Consider the following 15,534-nt stretch of genomic DNA (forward strand, 5'->3'; position numbering starts at 1 on the left):
ACTCAACATAAAAACTCACAAGCTTATAAATCGGCTCAAATATCGGCAAATTATTCAAATCTTTTTGATAGGTTGTGAAAAAGAATACGAAAGGAGAGGATTTAGTTACTGCAGCTGAAATAACTCATATTTATCATTCAATTAGGCGTCATCATTTTTATAACTCATTAGATTGTAGCATGAAATTGAACTCTGAACTTTACAATGATTCAAAAATATCATGTGGAAGAAATAAATCTGCTGCCATTGTTTGTAATGTTTTAGGTAAAAAAGCATTGCAAATTATGTTGGATGATTTAAGACATCGTGATCCACCATTATTTTTTTTTTGATTACAGATTGATGCTTCGAATAGAAAGAATATGAAAATGTTTCCTTTTCATAAATAAGTAATAAATCCTTATTCCAAAATATTAAGAAATTAAATGAAGACGTAATTAAAGCAAACTGCCATGCTCACATTATTCATAATTTAGCTAAATATGCTCTTGGTAATTTAGATATTGATATAGAAAATATTGTCTTGAAAATATATGGTCATTTTTCTGTTTCAGCTGAAAGAGGGATAACCTTAAAGAATTTCATGAGTTTGCCGAAACAGTTTAAGGAAATTTTAAGGCACATACCAACTAGATGGCTGTGTATAGAATGAATTTTGCTTTCATGAAAGGCTTTGAGCCTTCCATTTCGTAAGCAAACCAAAAGACTGTTCCAAATGGCTTTTTAAAATCCTTCAAATTAATGAAAATTCAACAGAGGTCCCTATAATTATAGAATTATATTTTCTTTTTTCAATGTATGTGATCACAATAATTTGCAAAGCAATAAAAGAACTTGAAAAGAATGAAACATGTGCCAGTGATATTTTTTATGTAATGAACGATCTAAAAAATTCACTGAAGCTCCTTGATCACGAATTTTTTGGGTATCAAGTTCATCGGCATTTTCAGAAATTAGACCCTGTAGTTAAAAGCACACTAATAAGTGATTTAAAAGAATTTTATAATGCTGCATTGAAATATTTAGGAAAGAAATTTAATTTTAATGAAAATACCCCTTTTTCGAAACTCAGCAAATTTAGCTTTAAAAGTGGTCGTCCTAACTATGGCTCATTTGTTTGAAGTAGCAGAATATTTTAAATTAATAAAAAAACTAAAGTCGGATATGAATGATTTATTTGATGAAGTTTCAGTACTGAAACAAATTATGAAACTGTGTCAACCTCTGAAAAATTTAAAACTTGTTCGAGTACTTCGAGTCAATGGCCTTTAATTTTGAAAAGTGTTGATTTTAAGTTTTCAAATACTTTCAAGGTCATTTTGTATGTTTTTTTGGTGCTGGGGACTTTGTCAAATTCTGAAAGGATTTTTGGAGGGATGGGCGAAATAGATGTTCAGTTTTACTCATAAAAAGTGAACTAATGATCTACTTCTATTTTAAAGATAATTATTTAGATTTTTCTGAGAAAATTAAAAATGATGCTGAAGTTCTTAAGGCTGCTTGAAGTGGTACAAAATATGTTCAGTGTGAATGATTTCTAGCTATTAAACCAGTATGTTTTTTTGCTTTTTTTCACCTACCTAAAATTACTTTAGCTCGATGTCAATTAATGCACTAAACTTGCATTAAAAATATTTGGATCAATTCATGCTTTTTATATCATTCATATCGTTCATTATCCTTATATATCAATCCATATCGTTCCCAATAGAAAGCCATGGTTTACCACTAAATATTTTAAATTCTAAATTAAACTAAAATTTGCAAATATTTATAGTCAAAACATCAGAACTGTAGATTTTTAAGCCAAAATCTAATAAATATAAACAAAATGTTTAATTATTAACTAAAAAATAATTTAATTTTCCTTTTTTGGGGTGGCAGGGAGTGGAATGAAAGTTGGATAGTGCTAGCATTAATTATTTTTGAGTGTCCTTTAATCCAGTCATAGAAATCTGGAAACCCTAGTTCTAGCATTGAGGTGAGACAGTGGAACGCTTGATTCATACTTATATTTAATTTATTTGAGGGCCTGAACTCCACTCTTTAAGTTCTTATATTCACTTATCATATTTTTGAATTTGTTCTTAAATCTACTGACACTCTTTCCTAGTTCTAGCATTGAGGTGAGACAGCGGAACGCTTGATTCATACTTATATTTAATTTATTTGAGGGCCTGAACTCCACTCTTTAAGTTCTTATATTCACTTATCAGATTTTTGAATTTGTTCTTAAGTCTACTGACACTCTTTGTGATGAAAGGGTTATTTCAGAAAAGAAATTTAAAAAATTTTAACTGAAAAAACTAAAAAATTGAGATATACCAGTAGTGATGTATCAGAAACTTGGAACCCAACAAATCAAATGGGATGAAGATGCAGTATTTTGAAAATAATCTTACAAAAAATTTATGGACCAGTCATTTATAGTGTATGGTGTATTTGTGTCTAGTGGCACCAGGGCTTTCCCTCATCTCTGCGTTGCTCTCATTGTGAGCGTAACAGTTCACTGTAAAAGCCAGAGATTTAAAAGTGTATAGATTTTGTATATGTGTTGTGTTGTGTTATGTACTTCTGACTATTTAGTTGCTGAAGTCCAATGTTGCCCCGTGGAGGCAGACCAGGAATCCAGTAGTCTAATATTTTACTCTGGTAGGCCCTGGCACCTAGTTTCCTGAGATTTCAGTGGCTAGAACCTAAAAAAAAAAAAAAAACGCATGTGATTCTAGAGGGTGAGATGCTAATGGGGTTTGTAGTCGAAAGTGATACCTGATTGTAGCATGCAATTTAAATTTAGATTGTATAGAGTGTATAGTATAATGAGAGTGGGGGAGACTGAAGGCTGGGGGAAGATAGAAGTATTGGAAAGTGATACCTGATTGTAGCATGCAATTTAAATTTAGATTGTATAAAGTGTATTCTGTGATGTATAGTGAGACTGAAGGCTGGGGGGGGAGATAGAAATATGGGATCAATAGGGAAGACAAACCCAGTTTTGTCAGTGGGCCATGCGCATGTCCTCATCACTTCCCTGGTGGGGCATGTCCATGCCCCACCAGGGAAGTGATGAGGAGGGGAGGGGAGGAGACAGTAAGGCAAGGGAGCCGATTTGGTTGCCAAGGTGGCCCGCAGCAGAGCAGCAAGCAGCACGTGTGTCCAGGTATGGCATTCTTCATGGGAACTAGATCTGTCCAAGATTTCCTTATCTCTTTAGGTTATGGTGTCCATTTAGTGGGTTACATTTCATGGCCTCCATAGCCGAGTGGTCAGGAGCGGGAGTTCAGTAGCACACGCTCTTTGAGTAGACCGGGGTTCAAGCCCCTGACTGCTGAATACGGTCGATCTGCCAACCTGCACTGGACCAGCGTGGCAGATTATGGTCCATTTCCCTCAGCATGAATTGTTGAGGAGGCTTCCATCCTGCAGTGGGTTGATAATGGTTGCACTTTACCTTTATTTCATGGGAACGCTGTTCCGTGACCAGGCAAAAGGGGGGTAAGAGCCACTGAGGGTGGTGGAGTCTCAACCCCGCCAGGTGTTAGGAATAAAAGAACATTGGGAAAGAGATCCCTATGGTGGAGTGTGTGTTTTGCAGCTCTGTCCCACACTGGTCTGGGGTTACCCTAATGGCTAGTGTCAGCATCACAACCCACACCTTTCCCAGCTAGGAAAAGCTACAGTATGGTGTCAGCATGGATAATCATGAGGCCCCTGAGTGCCTGCACAGCCCTCAGTCTGTCCAGTGAAGAGGCTAAGATAGAACATGCAATCAATAATAACTTTCATTCACGCAATAGTCACACAATTTTACTTTTTTTAGTTTTTACATGTTTTCTATTTTATACTTTTTTCTTACATTTAAATTTTTTTTAAAAATATTTTCTTACACTTAACATTTTGTAATTTTTTTTTACATTTTATAGACTACACATTTTTTTTATATTTTTACCCTTTTACATTTTTTTTTTTTTTTTTTTTTTTGGTTTGTTCATTCATCCATCTACATCAGGGGGGTGTGGGGTATGCAGTCAATATGGCAAATGTAATATATCAGTAACCAACGTCATTTAATCTAGCATATATCAATCATCGATAGACAAATGGGGGTGAAGGAGAGTCAACCATAAAACACATAACAGATTCAACTCACCAACTCTGACTACAGAAATCAGAGCCAACCAAATAATGTAGCATGAAAGAATGAGACCAAGAAAGAGGAGGAAGTAGATGGTGACTAGAGACTTTGAAGTTAGATATCGATAACAAGGGTGATTGTCGGGGACAAAGAAATGGTGGGAAAAAATGTACTTGGAGCCAAGAGCCCAAGAAACTCCAATGCTAAGAAGAAATAAACTGTATGCTAAAATGAGTATAATACAAACTCTTAATTCTAGTTACCTTGGAGCCAGACAACTGCTTTGCATTTGAATAAATTTCAGTCTATTTACAAAGCATCAGAGAACTTTTCATTGCATAAAATTGTTACAAATACATGGAAAATGGATCACAAATTACCACCAAATGCAAAACAAACTTTCACACACCTATCCTTCGTACCAAATTCCATTACATCTCTATGTATATATGAAAAGCAATAATACCACAGCATTATTGCATTTTCTATTTTTACATAATTTCTATACTAAACTTTGCATAGCATAAATTCTATACTGAGCTTTGTTTTTACCATGCCAGACATATTTTAAGTATATATATATATATAAAAGCACTATGCATGCATCAAATTAAGAATGCATCAGTTATATTGTATATATATAAAAAGCCATTTAGATTTGCAAACTTTCAGCCTGTGAACCAAACTGATCAACTCCATGAAATAAAAAGTAAAGAAAATTGATGAAGTTATAAATATTGTTTTTTTAAATTTAGCTTGAAATATAAGCACCATCAAATATTATATAGTGCATCATTTAAGATCTAGGTTTTATATTACAAGATATAAAATACATAAAAATAAATATAACAAAAACAGTTGTTCATGTTTTTATAAATTTTCTATAAACTTATGGAGTTAATCGATTTGGTAACTGAAAATATGGGAATTGCAGAAAAAATAAATACAACAAAAGCATTAGCATTAGTAGAGGCATTTGATGCAAGAAAGCAAGCTTATGCAGCATCAGCCAAAAAAAAAAAAAAAAAACCCACATAAATAAATAAATAAAAAATAACCACTTCCACTTCACCCCTCTGTTTGTTCGAAATACCTGTCCAGCTGAGCCTTAAACTTATTTAGGCTATCAACTTCAACAACAAGTGATGGAAGTCGGTTCCACCAACCAACCACCCGCTGGCTAAAGGCAAATTTTCTCACGTCTATCCTACATCTGTCTTTCCTCAATTTGAATTTATGCCCTCTCAGGTGATTATTCTGAGCAAGAGGAAGAATCCCATCAGCATTGAGCATGCTCAAACCATTCAAGGCTTTATACACCTCTATCAGATCACCTCGCCGGTGCCTAGTCTCCAGACACTGTAATTTGCAAAACTTAAGCCCTTCTTCGTAAGAGCACCCCCTTTGTTTCACTCACTAATCTTGTTGCCCTTCTCATTATAAATTGATATTGATATAAAATTGATATAGGAACTGTTTTAGCATTATTATTGTTTTTATTATATTATTTTGTTATTATCGACATAAATAATATCTTCAATGTCCGATGCATCCATTGTACTGTCACCTCGATTTGTCTTTAAATTTTTATTTATTTATTTTTTTTGGCTTTAAATTTTTGTAATAGTCCTGTTTAATGGGACGAATGTATTTCAATAAGTCCATCACATCTTTTCTTTTGTTACAGATCTACCAGAAGGATATAACAAGGGCTGGTGTATATTTTTCAGTATTGATGGTCTACCTGCTTGGGATTTTATAATATTTATTGAATCAAACTCTGTATCTGTTAAACTTGCATTTGAATTGTATAATTTGTTTAATTTATTGTTTGTTGTTTAATTTGTTGTTATTTGTTGTTTCGCCCTCTCTAACTTAATCCTTTGCATATTCAGCCAGTTGACTGATAATCTCGTAATTTTAATTTGCATTTTAAGCAACCTTATAAGGTTGCTTATAATGCAAATTGAATTTAGAAGAAAATATGTTGTAATAATATTTTTTCCCCCCTGGTGTTATTTCTATTTCACATTGCGTACATGGAGTTCATACATTTTCTTAATATTAAGGTCTTGATTCAAATATTGTCACCTAGGATTTTGAGCTCTTGTATAGTTACTGGTATAAGTCGAGATTAGCTTGGTGTGGCGAAGTTTTTATTGCTCTAGCTAATAGAGAAGTTTTTCTTAAATTTTTACCATTTTATTGACTAAATTGGCATATTAATTTATTTTCTAGAAGTATTTTTATATTCCTAGTTACAATACTTAGTTTATTTTAAACTCAGATAGAGATTTTGTGGGGTATTACTTAGTATCGGTAAAACTTGTACTGTTCAAAACTTGCTGCCATTGTATCGATACGGAATAGCATTACATATATCTTGAACTTGATAGCATAAGGCATAAACGTAAAATTAGATAGTGTAATATGTAGCACTGTAGTAGGAATTTGTTAGCTTAGTATAGTATTGCAATTAATCAATTAAATTTACAAATCTTGTTAATTAAATTGTATTTAAATGGAAATCATGCCCAAGACCAGAGCAGCAAAGCAATTTGCGCAAAGTAGCGAAAGTGCTGTGGTTCACGGGAGAATTGTGGGGTACGATTCTCCAATGCATCACAGTCTAAAAAAATGTGCAAAATGCGGTGTGGTTGGGAATCTCTCTCAAACAGAACATAAATTGTGGAGGATGTCTTTGTGTGTGTGCTAGGTGCAGAGAATGTGAAGAAATTAGGCACCACCTCAGCATTCTGATGGGCAACTATGAGAGCTTGAAGAATCAAGTGGATGCCATCGAAGGAAATAAAATGGGGGTCCATCAAATTCTCAGCTGCCCAACTCAACACCAGAGCACACTCTTATGCACCAGGCAACACAGCGGCAACTTTCAGGGCAGAATGCGCTGGTCCCACAGGAGCTAGCCACTGTTGGTGACTCAATTGTCAGGGAAATGGGAAATATATTCTGCAAAATAGGACCAGGGTATGTCTGCTAGGGGCAAAAGTTGATGATGTTGAGCAGATATCTTTTAAGTCACAAAAGGTGATATCCTTGTACATGTTGGCACTAATGATGTTAAGTGTAGGAGATCTGCAGATTTACTAAGCAAGTACAGGTCAATGCTGAAAAAAGTCTCTACTTAGGGTTAAATTTGAAAGTGTCTGCAATCCTGCCCAGACACATAGGAGGGAGTATGTTTTTTTTTTTTTTTTTTTTTTTATGAAAACCCCAAACATGAAAGGTATCAAAACCTATAGTACTTAGTACCGTGCATGGGTTGAAGGAGAAGTATGGGAAGAGGGGGGGTGCCGGAAACTTTGCTCTAGAGACTAAACATGGGTTTCACCACTTAAAGCCTCCAATAAGCAAAGTGGTGGTATTTCACCGGTTGATGAAAGTCATCTTGTCAATCAATTCAGCCCTGGAGAGATTGTGCAGGGCTCATGGGGTAGAATTTTTCTCAGCGTGGTCTGTGCTTGCTTCTGTTAAGAAGCAAGCACAGAAGAGATTGCTTCTACAGGGATGGGATACACTTAAATAGAAGGGGTGCAAGAATATTTGCTGATGCTATCAAGGCAATGTTAGGTTGGCCGGAAAACTGCTAGCTTGAGGGGCTTCACAGACAAATATATTAACAGTAGCTGCAGGTAGAGGTGGAAATGATTCTTGCACTACTTCTATTGGAATGAGCAGCACCTGGAAAACAAGATGCAGGATATTTCAGAGACTACTGTTGGAATGAGTAGCAGCTCGGAAAGCCAATTGCTGGGGATTTCAGTAACTGCTGGAGGTCATGAAACAAGTAAATACATGCGCTGTGTTAGAGTAACTAAGAGAAAGAACAAGTGCATGTATACTTGCATGTACACCAGTGCTAGGAGTATAGTAAATAAATTTGATGTGCTGATTAAGATATCCAAGACATTGTTGGAATATCAGAGACATGGTGCCACTCAGATATAAGGTATGCAGAATTGGAATTTGGGGAGTACAATGTGTACAGAAAGGATAGGAAGGGAGGAGGGGTTATGCTGTTAGTTAATAAACATATAAAATCTAAGAAAGTGCATTCAGTTGACATAGATAGGCAGTGCAATGTTGAGACAGTTTGGTGTGACATAAACACTGCGAAAGCAAAAATGAGGGTAGAATGAGTCTAATAAGTACAATGAACAATTATACAGAGAAATAGTGGGCCAATAAATCAGAGTAGTGCCTTATAATAGGGGATTTTAACTTCTCAAATATAGACTGGAACTTGTGGGTTGGTCAGTCGCACACTAGCAAGGCTTTTGTGGATTTATTGGATGATTGTTTTCTACAGCAGCATGTTAGAGAGGCAACAAGAGGAATTAACACTCTTGATCTGATTATCAGCAGTGATTATTTATGCATTAAGAATTTACAGATAAAGGAACCACTAGGTGGCAGTGAATCACAGTGTACTGATGTGGGATTTACTTAAAGGTGTAACTACCATCAGGGGTAAAGGGAAATGTTTTTGCTTTCGTAAAGGCGACTACAGTGGTCTCAGATTTTTTTAAGTTCTATACAGTGAGACCAACTGATGATGTTACCATCAGCAAATTTTAAATGGGAAGCATTCAAGGAAGTAATTTTGGAAGCTACTAGGCTTTTTGTTCCAACTAAGAAATACTGCTCTAGGTTTAGGCCTAAATGGATGTCAGATGAATTAATGAGACTCGTGGCAGAGAAGAAAAATGCAAGGGATGCACATAAATTGTCAGGCAACACAGACACTTATGGTAGATACAAGCTAGTTTGTAATGAAGTCACAAAGGAAGTTTGGCAAGCAAAGGCAGATTATGAAAAATCTTTGATAAAGGATGCAAAGAAAAACAGCAGCGACTTCTTTACTTATATAAACTCTAAAATGAAGAGGATGAATCAGATTAGTCCACTTGAAATCAGTGATTTGACTGTAGATGATCATTCTCAGATAGCTGCTGAATTAAATGAGTATTTTGCCTCTACACTTACACATGAGGAGTTATTCAAGGAGGAGAAGGCCAAATGTTTATCAAACTCTAACAGGGAGTTAAATGATTTTGCAATAACTGAGAGCAAAGTGGAGGAGAAATTGTTGAAGTTAAACATAAGAAAAGCATCTGGGGTGGATGGGATCTATCCAGTTATATTAAAGGAGGCATCAAAGGAAGTAAGCAAACCCTTTGCCATAATTATGAGAGTATTCTTGGACTCGGGGGAAGTCTCCACAAACTGGAGAGGTGCAAATTTATCTCCGACTCACAAAGGGGGATAAAAGGATGACACGAGTAATTACAGACCTGTTAATTTGACTTCTGTTGCAGAGAAAATAATGATAATGGAGTCTGGTTAAAGAAGCATTTCAGGATCATCCAGACAAGGCAGCAGTAATAATTCAGACAGCATGGGTTTGTGAAGGGAAAGTCTTGTCTGACCAATTTGATTGGATACTATGATGATGTCACAAAGGAACTGGATGAAAAAATAATTTTGATATCATATACTTGGATTTTAACAAAGCTTTTGATACTGTTGCACATGGAAGTCTACTGTACAAATTGGAGCAGTATGGCATTAAGGGCAAGTTGCTACAATGGTAAAAGCATGGTTGAGGGGAGAAGACAGAGTGGTAATCAATAGGTACTGCCCTACGTGGACTAATGTTATTAGTGATGCCCCCCAGGGCTTGGTGTTTGGCCCATTGTGGTTTTGTATATTTATCAATGATATTGATGAATCAAGCTTAATGTCAAACTTCGCAGATGATACAAAGAAGGTTGGCAGGTTTGTTAATAACAGTAATGATCCCTTGTGGAAGTTGATAGCCCAAATAAATTTAAGGCTCAGCTGGACAGGTATTTTGAACAAATGGAGGGGGGAAATGGGAGTGGTTTTTTTTTTTTTTTTTTTGGCTGATGCTGCATAAGCTTGCCTTCTTGCATCATATGCCTCTACTAATGTTAATGCTAATGCTGCTGCAACAGGATCTGGAAAAGTTGGGTAAATGAGCTGAGAAGAGGCAAACTGATGTTTAACATTGACAAATGTAAAGTACTGCATATGGGTAGCAGTAACTCCAGAGAAATGTACCAACTGTGTGGTGTTACACTCAGGCTAGTTGAGAATGAAAGAGACCTGGGGAAATTGTGCAATCAGATATGAAATTTTCTGAGCAGTGCAGACAGATTGCCAGAGTAGGCCATGGGGTCTTGTCAATGATGTACAGGAATTTTGTGAGCAGGGATAAGGAGGTGATTATCCCCTTGTATAAGGCAATGGCCAGGCCACACCTTGGGTACTGCGTACAGGTCTGTGGAAGCCTCATTTTAGGAAGGATGTAGAGTTGCGAGAATGAGTATCGAGAAGTGCAACAAGACTGGTGAAGGGAACAATGGGGTGCTCATACGAAAAAATGCTTAAGTTCTGTAAATTGCAGCTTCTGGAGACTAGGCACCGGCAAGGCGATCTGAGGTGTATAAGGCCTTGAATGGATTGAGCAGGCTCAATGCTGATGGAATTCTTCCTCCTGCTCAGATTACAAACCTGAGGGGGGGGTATAGATTCAACAGTTATAGAATAGATGTGTCGAAGTTTGCCTTTAGCCAACGGGTAGTTGATTGCTGGAACAAACTTCCATCTATTGTGGAAGTTGATAGCTTAAATAAATTCAAGGCAGAACTAGACAAACATTTGGAATGAATGGATCAGTAAAATGGGAAGGTTTTTTTTTTTTTTTTTTTGGCTGATGCTGTATAAGCTTGCTTTCTTGCATCATGTTTTTCTACTAATGCTAAGTCGGAAATGAATTTGTTTTATGACATGTGAGTCATCAGTTTTGTTGCCTGGAACATGGTGACCTCAGCAATCTTTCGGAGAACTTCATCTTTTGAACAACAGTTGTATATTCGTCCATCGCTTATCTGATAGGTGTCCCTGAAATACTACTTGGAAACACGGTCATCGGTCAAAAATAAAATACAAAAGAATGAGATCTTGGCTTCCCTAGTAGAACCCCATATAAAAGTATTTTGTTTAACTTGATTCTCCAAGTTGTAAAATTTCCTCATGTCTTGCTCTCTTTGATCATAATTGATATTTTGATTACATTTCTGAGCACGCTGACATGGTTTATTTTGAAATTCTTCTGCAGGTATCAAACATCCGTTCCTATTTTTGTACTGCATACCTTGTAGTATTTTACGGTTCTGAATATTTCGAGCCCATTTGTCAGAATTCTGGCTCCGTTTCTGTCCAGTATTTGAATGATTTGTTTCACTAGCTGGGTTATGGGCAATAATTTTCCTTGTTTGAATCTGATGATGAATCCTAATAAATATGAAAACGTTTCCTTGAATTTTAGTTTACGGGTATTGGAGGTTCACTGTCTGATTCATTATTCTGCATGTCACAATAATAATTACTTTACATCTTTATTTTACACACACAAATTTTGTTTCTTTTATAAAACAATGTACTTTTATAATTAATGTTTCTTGTTTAACACTTCACAATAACCTTGATTATGGACAACTTGATTATGTTGACACCAAACTGGATTTAATCGGAATGGCCTCTGAAATATATTAACTGTTATCCAGAAGCCATACGTGTTTCTGCCATCTCGTGGTCATAAATAGAATTATCAAGGTTAATCGTTTAGTTTCTGAAAATTTGAGCGCCAATAATGTGCTCTGGTACTAAAATTGAGAAAATTACAGAAAGTGGAGTTGATCAGTTTGGCTCATATAGTGTTTAATAATTGTTAGGAAATTTCTGTATAAAAAATTCCAATGAAATTAACCCCCTTTGGTTATAAAAGTGTGCTGAGTTCTTTGTTCTTCTATTTTAAAATGGTTGTCAATAGTGCATATCTCACCTCCAAATGATAATATTGGGGAATAATGCTATATGGTAGTAGATCACACTGCTACATGGTAGGAGAGCACAGGTAATAATTAATTATTACCTGTGCTCTCTAAGGGGTATAGATTGATATAAAATTTTACATTTTGCATGCCTTTTCAGTATTAAAATATTTTTCCTTCTCATGTGCAAAACCATGTAGAATGATGATATCATGAAATATGGGCAAATAAATGTAAGAGTTAGTATTACAGACATTATTTTTCTCACTATTTTTGTTTTACTTTAGCATTATGAACTCGGCTCACAATGAGCAACCTGATCCAGACACAATTAAGATGTTTGTAGGCCAGATTCCCCGTACTTGGGATGAAAATGATCTAAAAAAAATATTTGAAGAATTTGGGCCTGTTTACCAGATAAACGTTTTAAGGGACAAACTAACTGGTCAAAGCAGAGGTAAGATTATTGTGTTCTTCCCCCTCCTCTTTAAATTTCCTATGTTACTATTACTAGACATTTATAGTTTTTTACTCATGGTTTTGTGAGATATCTAATGAGACTATCATAATATAATAAACACTAATATTTAAATAATTAAACAATTATTACATGGAATGTTGCTTTTCTGAATCCTGTTCTTTTTAAAATATACTAGAAAGAATTATTTTATTTTTTAGTATTATTCACGGAGTCAGTCAAAAAAATGTATAAGTAGAAGCATATATGAATTTAGATGCTTTTATATTCTATGTTAAAAGTATTGAAATCTCAAGTTTTTGAACAGAGAATTTTTGTTATACTCTGTGGAAATTGTAATTTTCAAGAATTTGTATTGATTTTTTTTTTTTTTTTTTTGTGTCAAGATTTTTTTTCTGTCGGACATGATTTTCTTAGTTATTTTCACTTAAACTCTCAAACATCATTAAACAGAAAAATTATTTTTTTCTGTTTAATTTTGTTTAAGTTGGCCTTTATAAAATGGCCATCCTGATGAATTTGTCAGATTTTAAGAAAAGTTAGTTAGCTGATTCCCACTGCTGCTGCTCTCCCTAGTAATAGTACAATATACAGTGGCAGACAAAAAAACTGCATTACCTTAAAAAAAAAGTAAAATTTGTAGTGAAATGTATGAGATATTGTTTGATAACAGTAATTTTGTATGTTGCAAAGCAAAAGTATTGTGTCAGATAATGCTTCTATTGTATCAGACAGTAATTGCAAGGTATTGCATCAGAAGTTTCTATAAATACGGTGTTGGAAGGATATACACGATCATTAGTATCCTGTTTTGCGAAGGTGTAAGTGTGACTCGATATGTTCAGTTGACACCAAGAAAAAAAAAGTGTAGTTGCTTTGTCCCAGGATGGGCTTTCTATGCGTGCTATCGCTGATAAAATAGGCTGCCACCAGGTGATGTGAACAGAAGACCTGGATCAGGCCGTAAGAGAGTGACTACACCTTCCCAAGGTCGATATTTGAAATGGCTATGCTTTTGTAATCGCTGAGCTAGCACTCCTATATTTACTTTTTCCATGATGACTGCCAGCAGTCCTTGATATCCCTGCCACCTTGCTCTCTAGGCTGCTGCATATACCAGTTCAAGCATTGCAAGTATCATTTTCAACTCTGCCTGTGGCTATTTTTGGTGTATTAGTTTGTGTGCCCCCCCTAGCAGTTTTCTGATCCACCTAACACTGCTCGATAGCATTGGCAGATATTCCTGTGCCCTTTTCTATTTAAGTGTATCCCATTCCTGTAAAATCTTCTCCTGTTAACAAGCACAGACCATGTTGTGAAAAATTCTACTCCATGAGCCATGTGCAATCTCTCCAGAGCTCAATTGATTGACAAGGCTCTCATCATATACTCCCTCTTATCATGTCTTGGCAGAAGTGCAGATACTTTCAAATTTAACCCTGACTCGTGACTTTTTTTCTACTTGACCTGCACTTGATAAGTCTGCAGATCTGCTACTCTTAATGTCATTAGTGCCAATGTGTACAACAGTATCACCCTTTGTGCCCTTAAATTTTGATATCTGCTCTACAACATCATCAACTTTTGCCCCTGGCAGGCATACCCTGGTCCTATTCCACCTATCCTTTTTGCATAATATATTTCCAGTCTTCTGTCTTCCAGTTTTGACTTTCAAAAAGTTGAACATCAGGGAACATGTAAGCACAAGAAAAACAAGAGATTTTATTAAAATTCAGATTGGACTTGAAATTTCACTGGCAATTGCATTTTATATGAAAATACAGCCATAGGATTGTGTTTCAGTACAGTAAGTTTTCAAATATTAGCTTACCCAAGATTTTTGAATGTGGATTTTAAAGTAATTATTATCAGTTAGATTGTCAAATAATAATAATTATTTCAAGAAAGACACTTACAGATTTTGTCAAAGTTTTGTTTATATCAATGGCCCTGCTGTGTTGACTTGGCTCTTGAGAGTACTTCTAAAGCTTCACCAGAAGAAGAAAGTCTGAAGCACATTTCTGTTTTTCACCTGCAGCACTCAAGTACTGCCTCACTGAAAAAAAATTCCAATTCAGCACACTGATCACAATGTGCCAAAGTGGGATTTACTCAAAGAAGTAACTACCATCAGGGGTAAAGGGAAGGGTTTTTGCTTTTGTAAAGGTGATTATGTGGTGGTCTGAGACAGTATTTAAATTCTATACAGTGGGACCAACTGATGATGTTACCAACAGCAAATTCAAAATGGGATGAATTCAAAGAATTAATCTTGGAAGCAACTAGGCTTTTCATACTAACTAAGAAATATTGTTCAAGATTTAGGCCTAAATGGATGTCAGATGAACTAATTAGAAATGTGGCAGAAAATAAAAATGCATGGGACACATATAAATTAACAGGTGACACAGAGGCCTATGATAGATATAAGCTGGTCTGTAACGAAGTCACCAAGGCGGTTAGGCAGGCAAAGGCAGATTACGAGACATCTTTGACAAAGGATGCAAAGAAAAGCAGCAAAGCGTTCTTTACTTATGTAAACTCTAGATTCTAGAAGGAAGGGAATGAATCAGATTGGTCCACTTGATATCGAATGTTCAACTGTTGATGATTCTACTCAGTTAGCTAACAAACTAAATGAATATATTGCATCTACGTTCACACATGAGGAGTTATTCAGGGAGGGGAATGCCAGAGGTGTATCAAACTCTGGCAGTAAGCTAGATAATCTTGTAATAACTGAGAATAAAGTGGAGGAGAAATTCTTGAAGATAAATATAAGAAAGGCACCTGGGGTGGATGGAATTTATCCAGATATATTAAAGGAGGCAGCAAATTATGACATAATTATGACAGCCATAATTACGACAGCTTCCTTAGCCATAATTATGACAGCTTCCTTGGACTCAGGGAAGGTACCCATGGACTGCAGATGTGCAAATGTGACCCCAATCCACAAAGGAGGATCAAAGGGTGACACAGGTAATTACAGACCTGTTAGTTTAACTTCTGTTCTAGGGAAATTAATGGAGGTATTGGTT

General features: G+C 35.6%; 1 protein-coding gene across 4 annotated transcripts in view; it reads left to right on the forward strand.

The window, feature by feature from the left end:
- The window catches only part of LOC150087936 (CUGBP Elav-like family member 1), a 549,389-nt gene that overhangs the window by 73,213 nt on the left and 460,642 nt on the right, over window positions 1–15,534 (forward strand). For all 4 annotated transcript variants that reach the window (XM_090369279.1, XM_090369282.1, XM_090369281.1 and 1 more), the window contains exon 2: window positions 12,303–12,472. In XM_090369279.1, coding sequence (XP_090225405.1) covers window positions 12,303–12,472 — 170 coding nt within the window. The remainder of the gene's footprint in view (window positions 1–12,302; window positions 12,473–15,534) is intronic.

The sequence above is a fragment of the Mastigoproctus giganteus genome, chromosome 3 (assembly GCF_048544385.1).
Source record: "Mastigoproctus giganteus isolate SK-2022 chromosome 3, ASM4854438v1, whole genome shotgun sequence".
NCBI lineage: Eukaryota > Metazoa > Arthropoda > Arachnida > Uropygi > Thelyphonidae > Mastigoproctus > Mastigoproctus giganteus.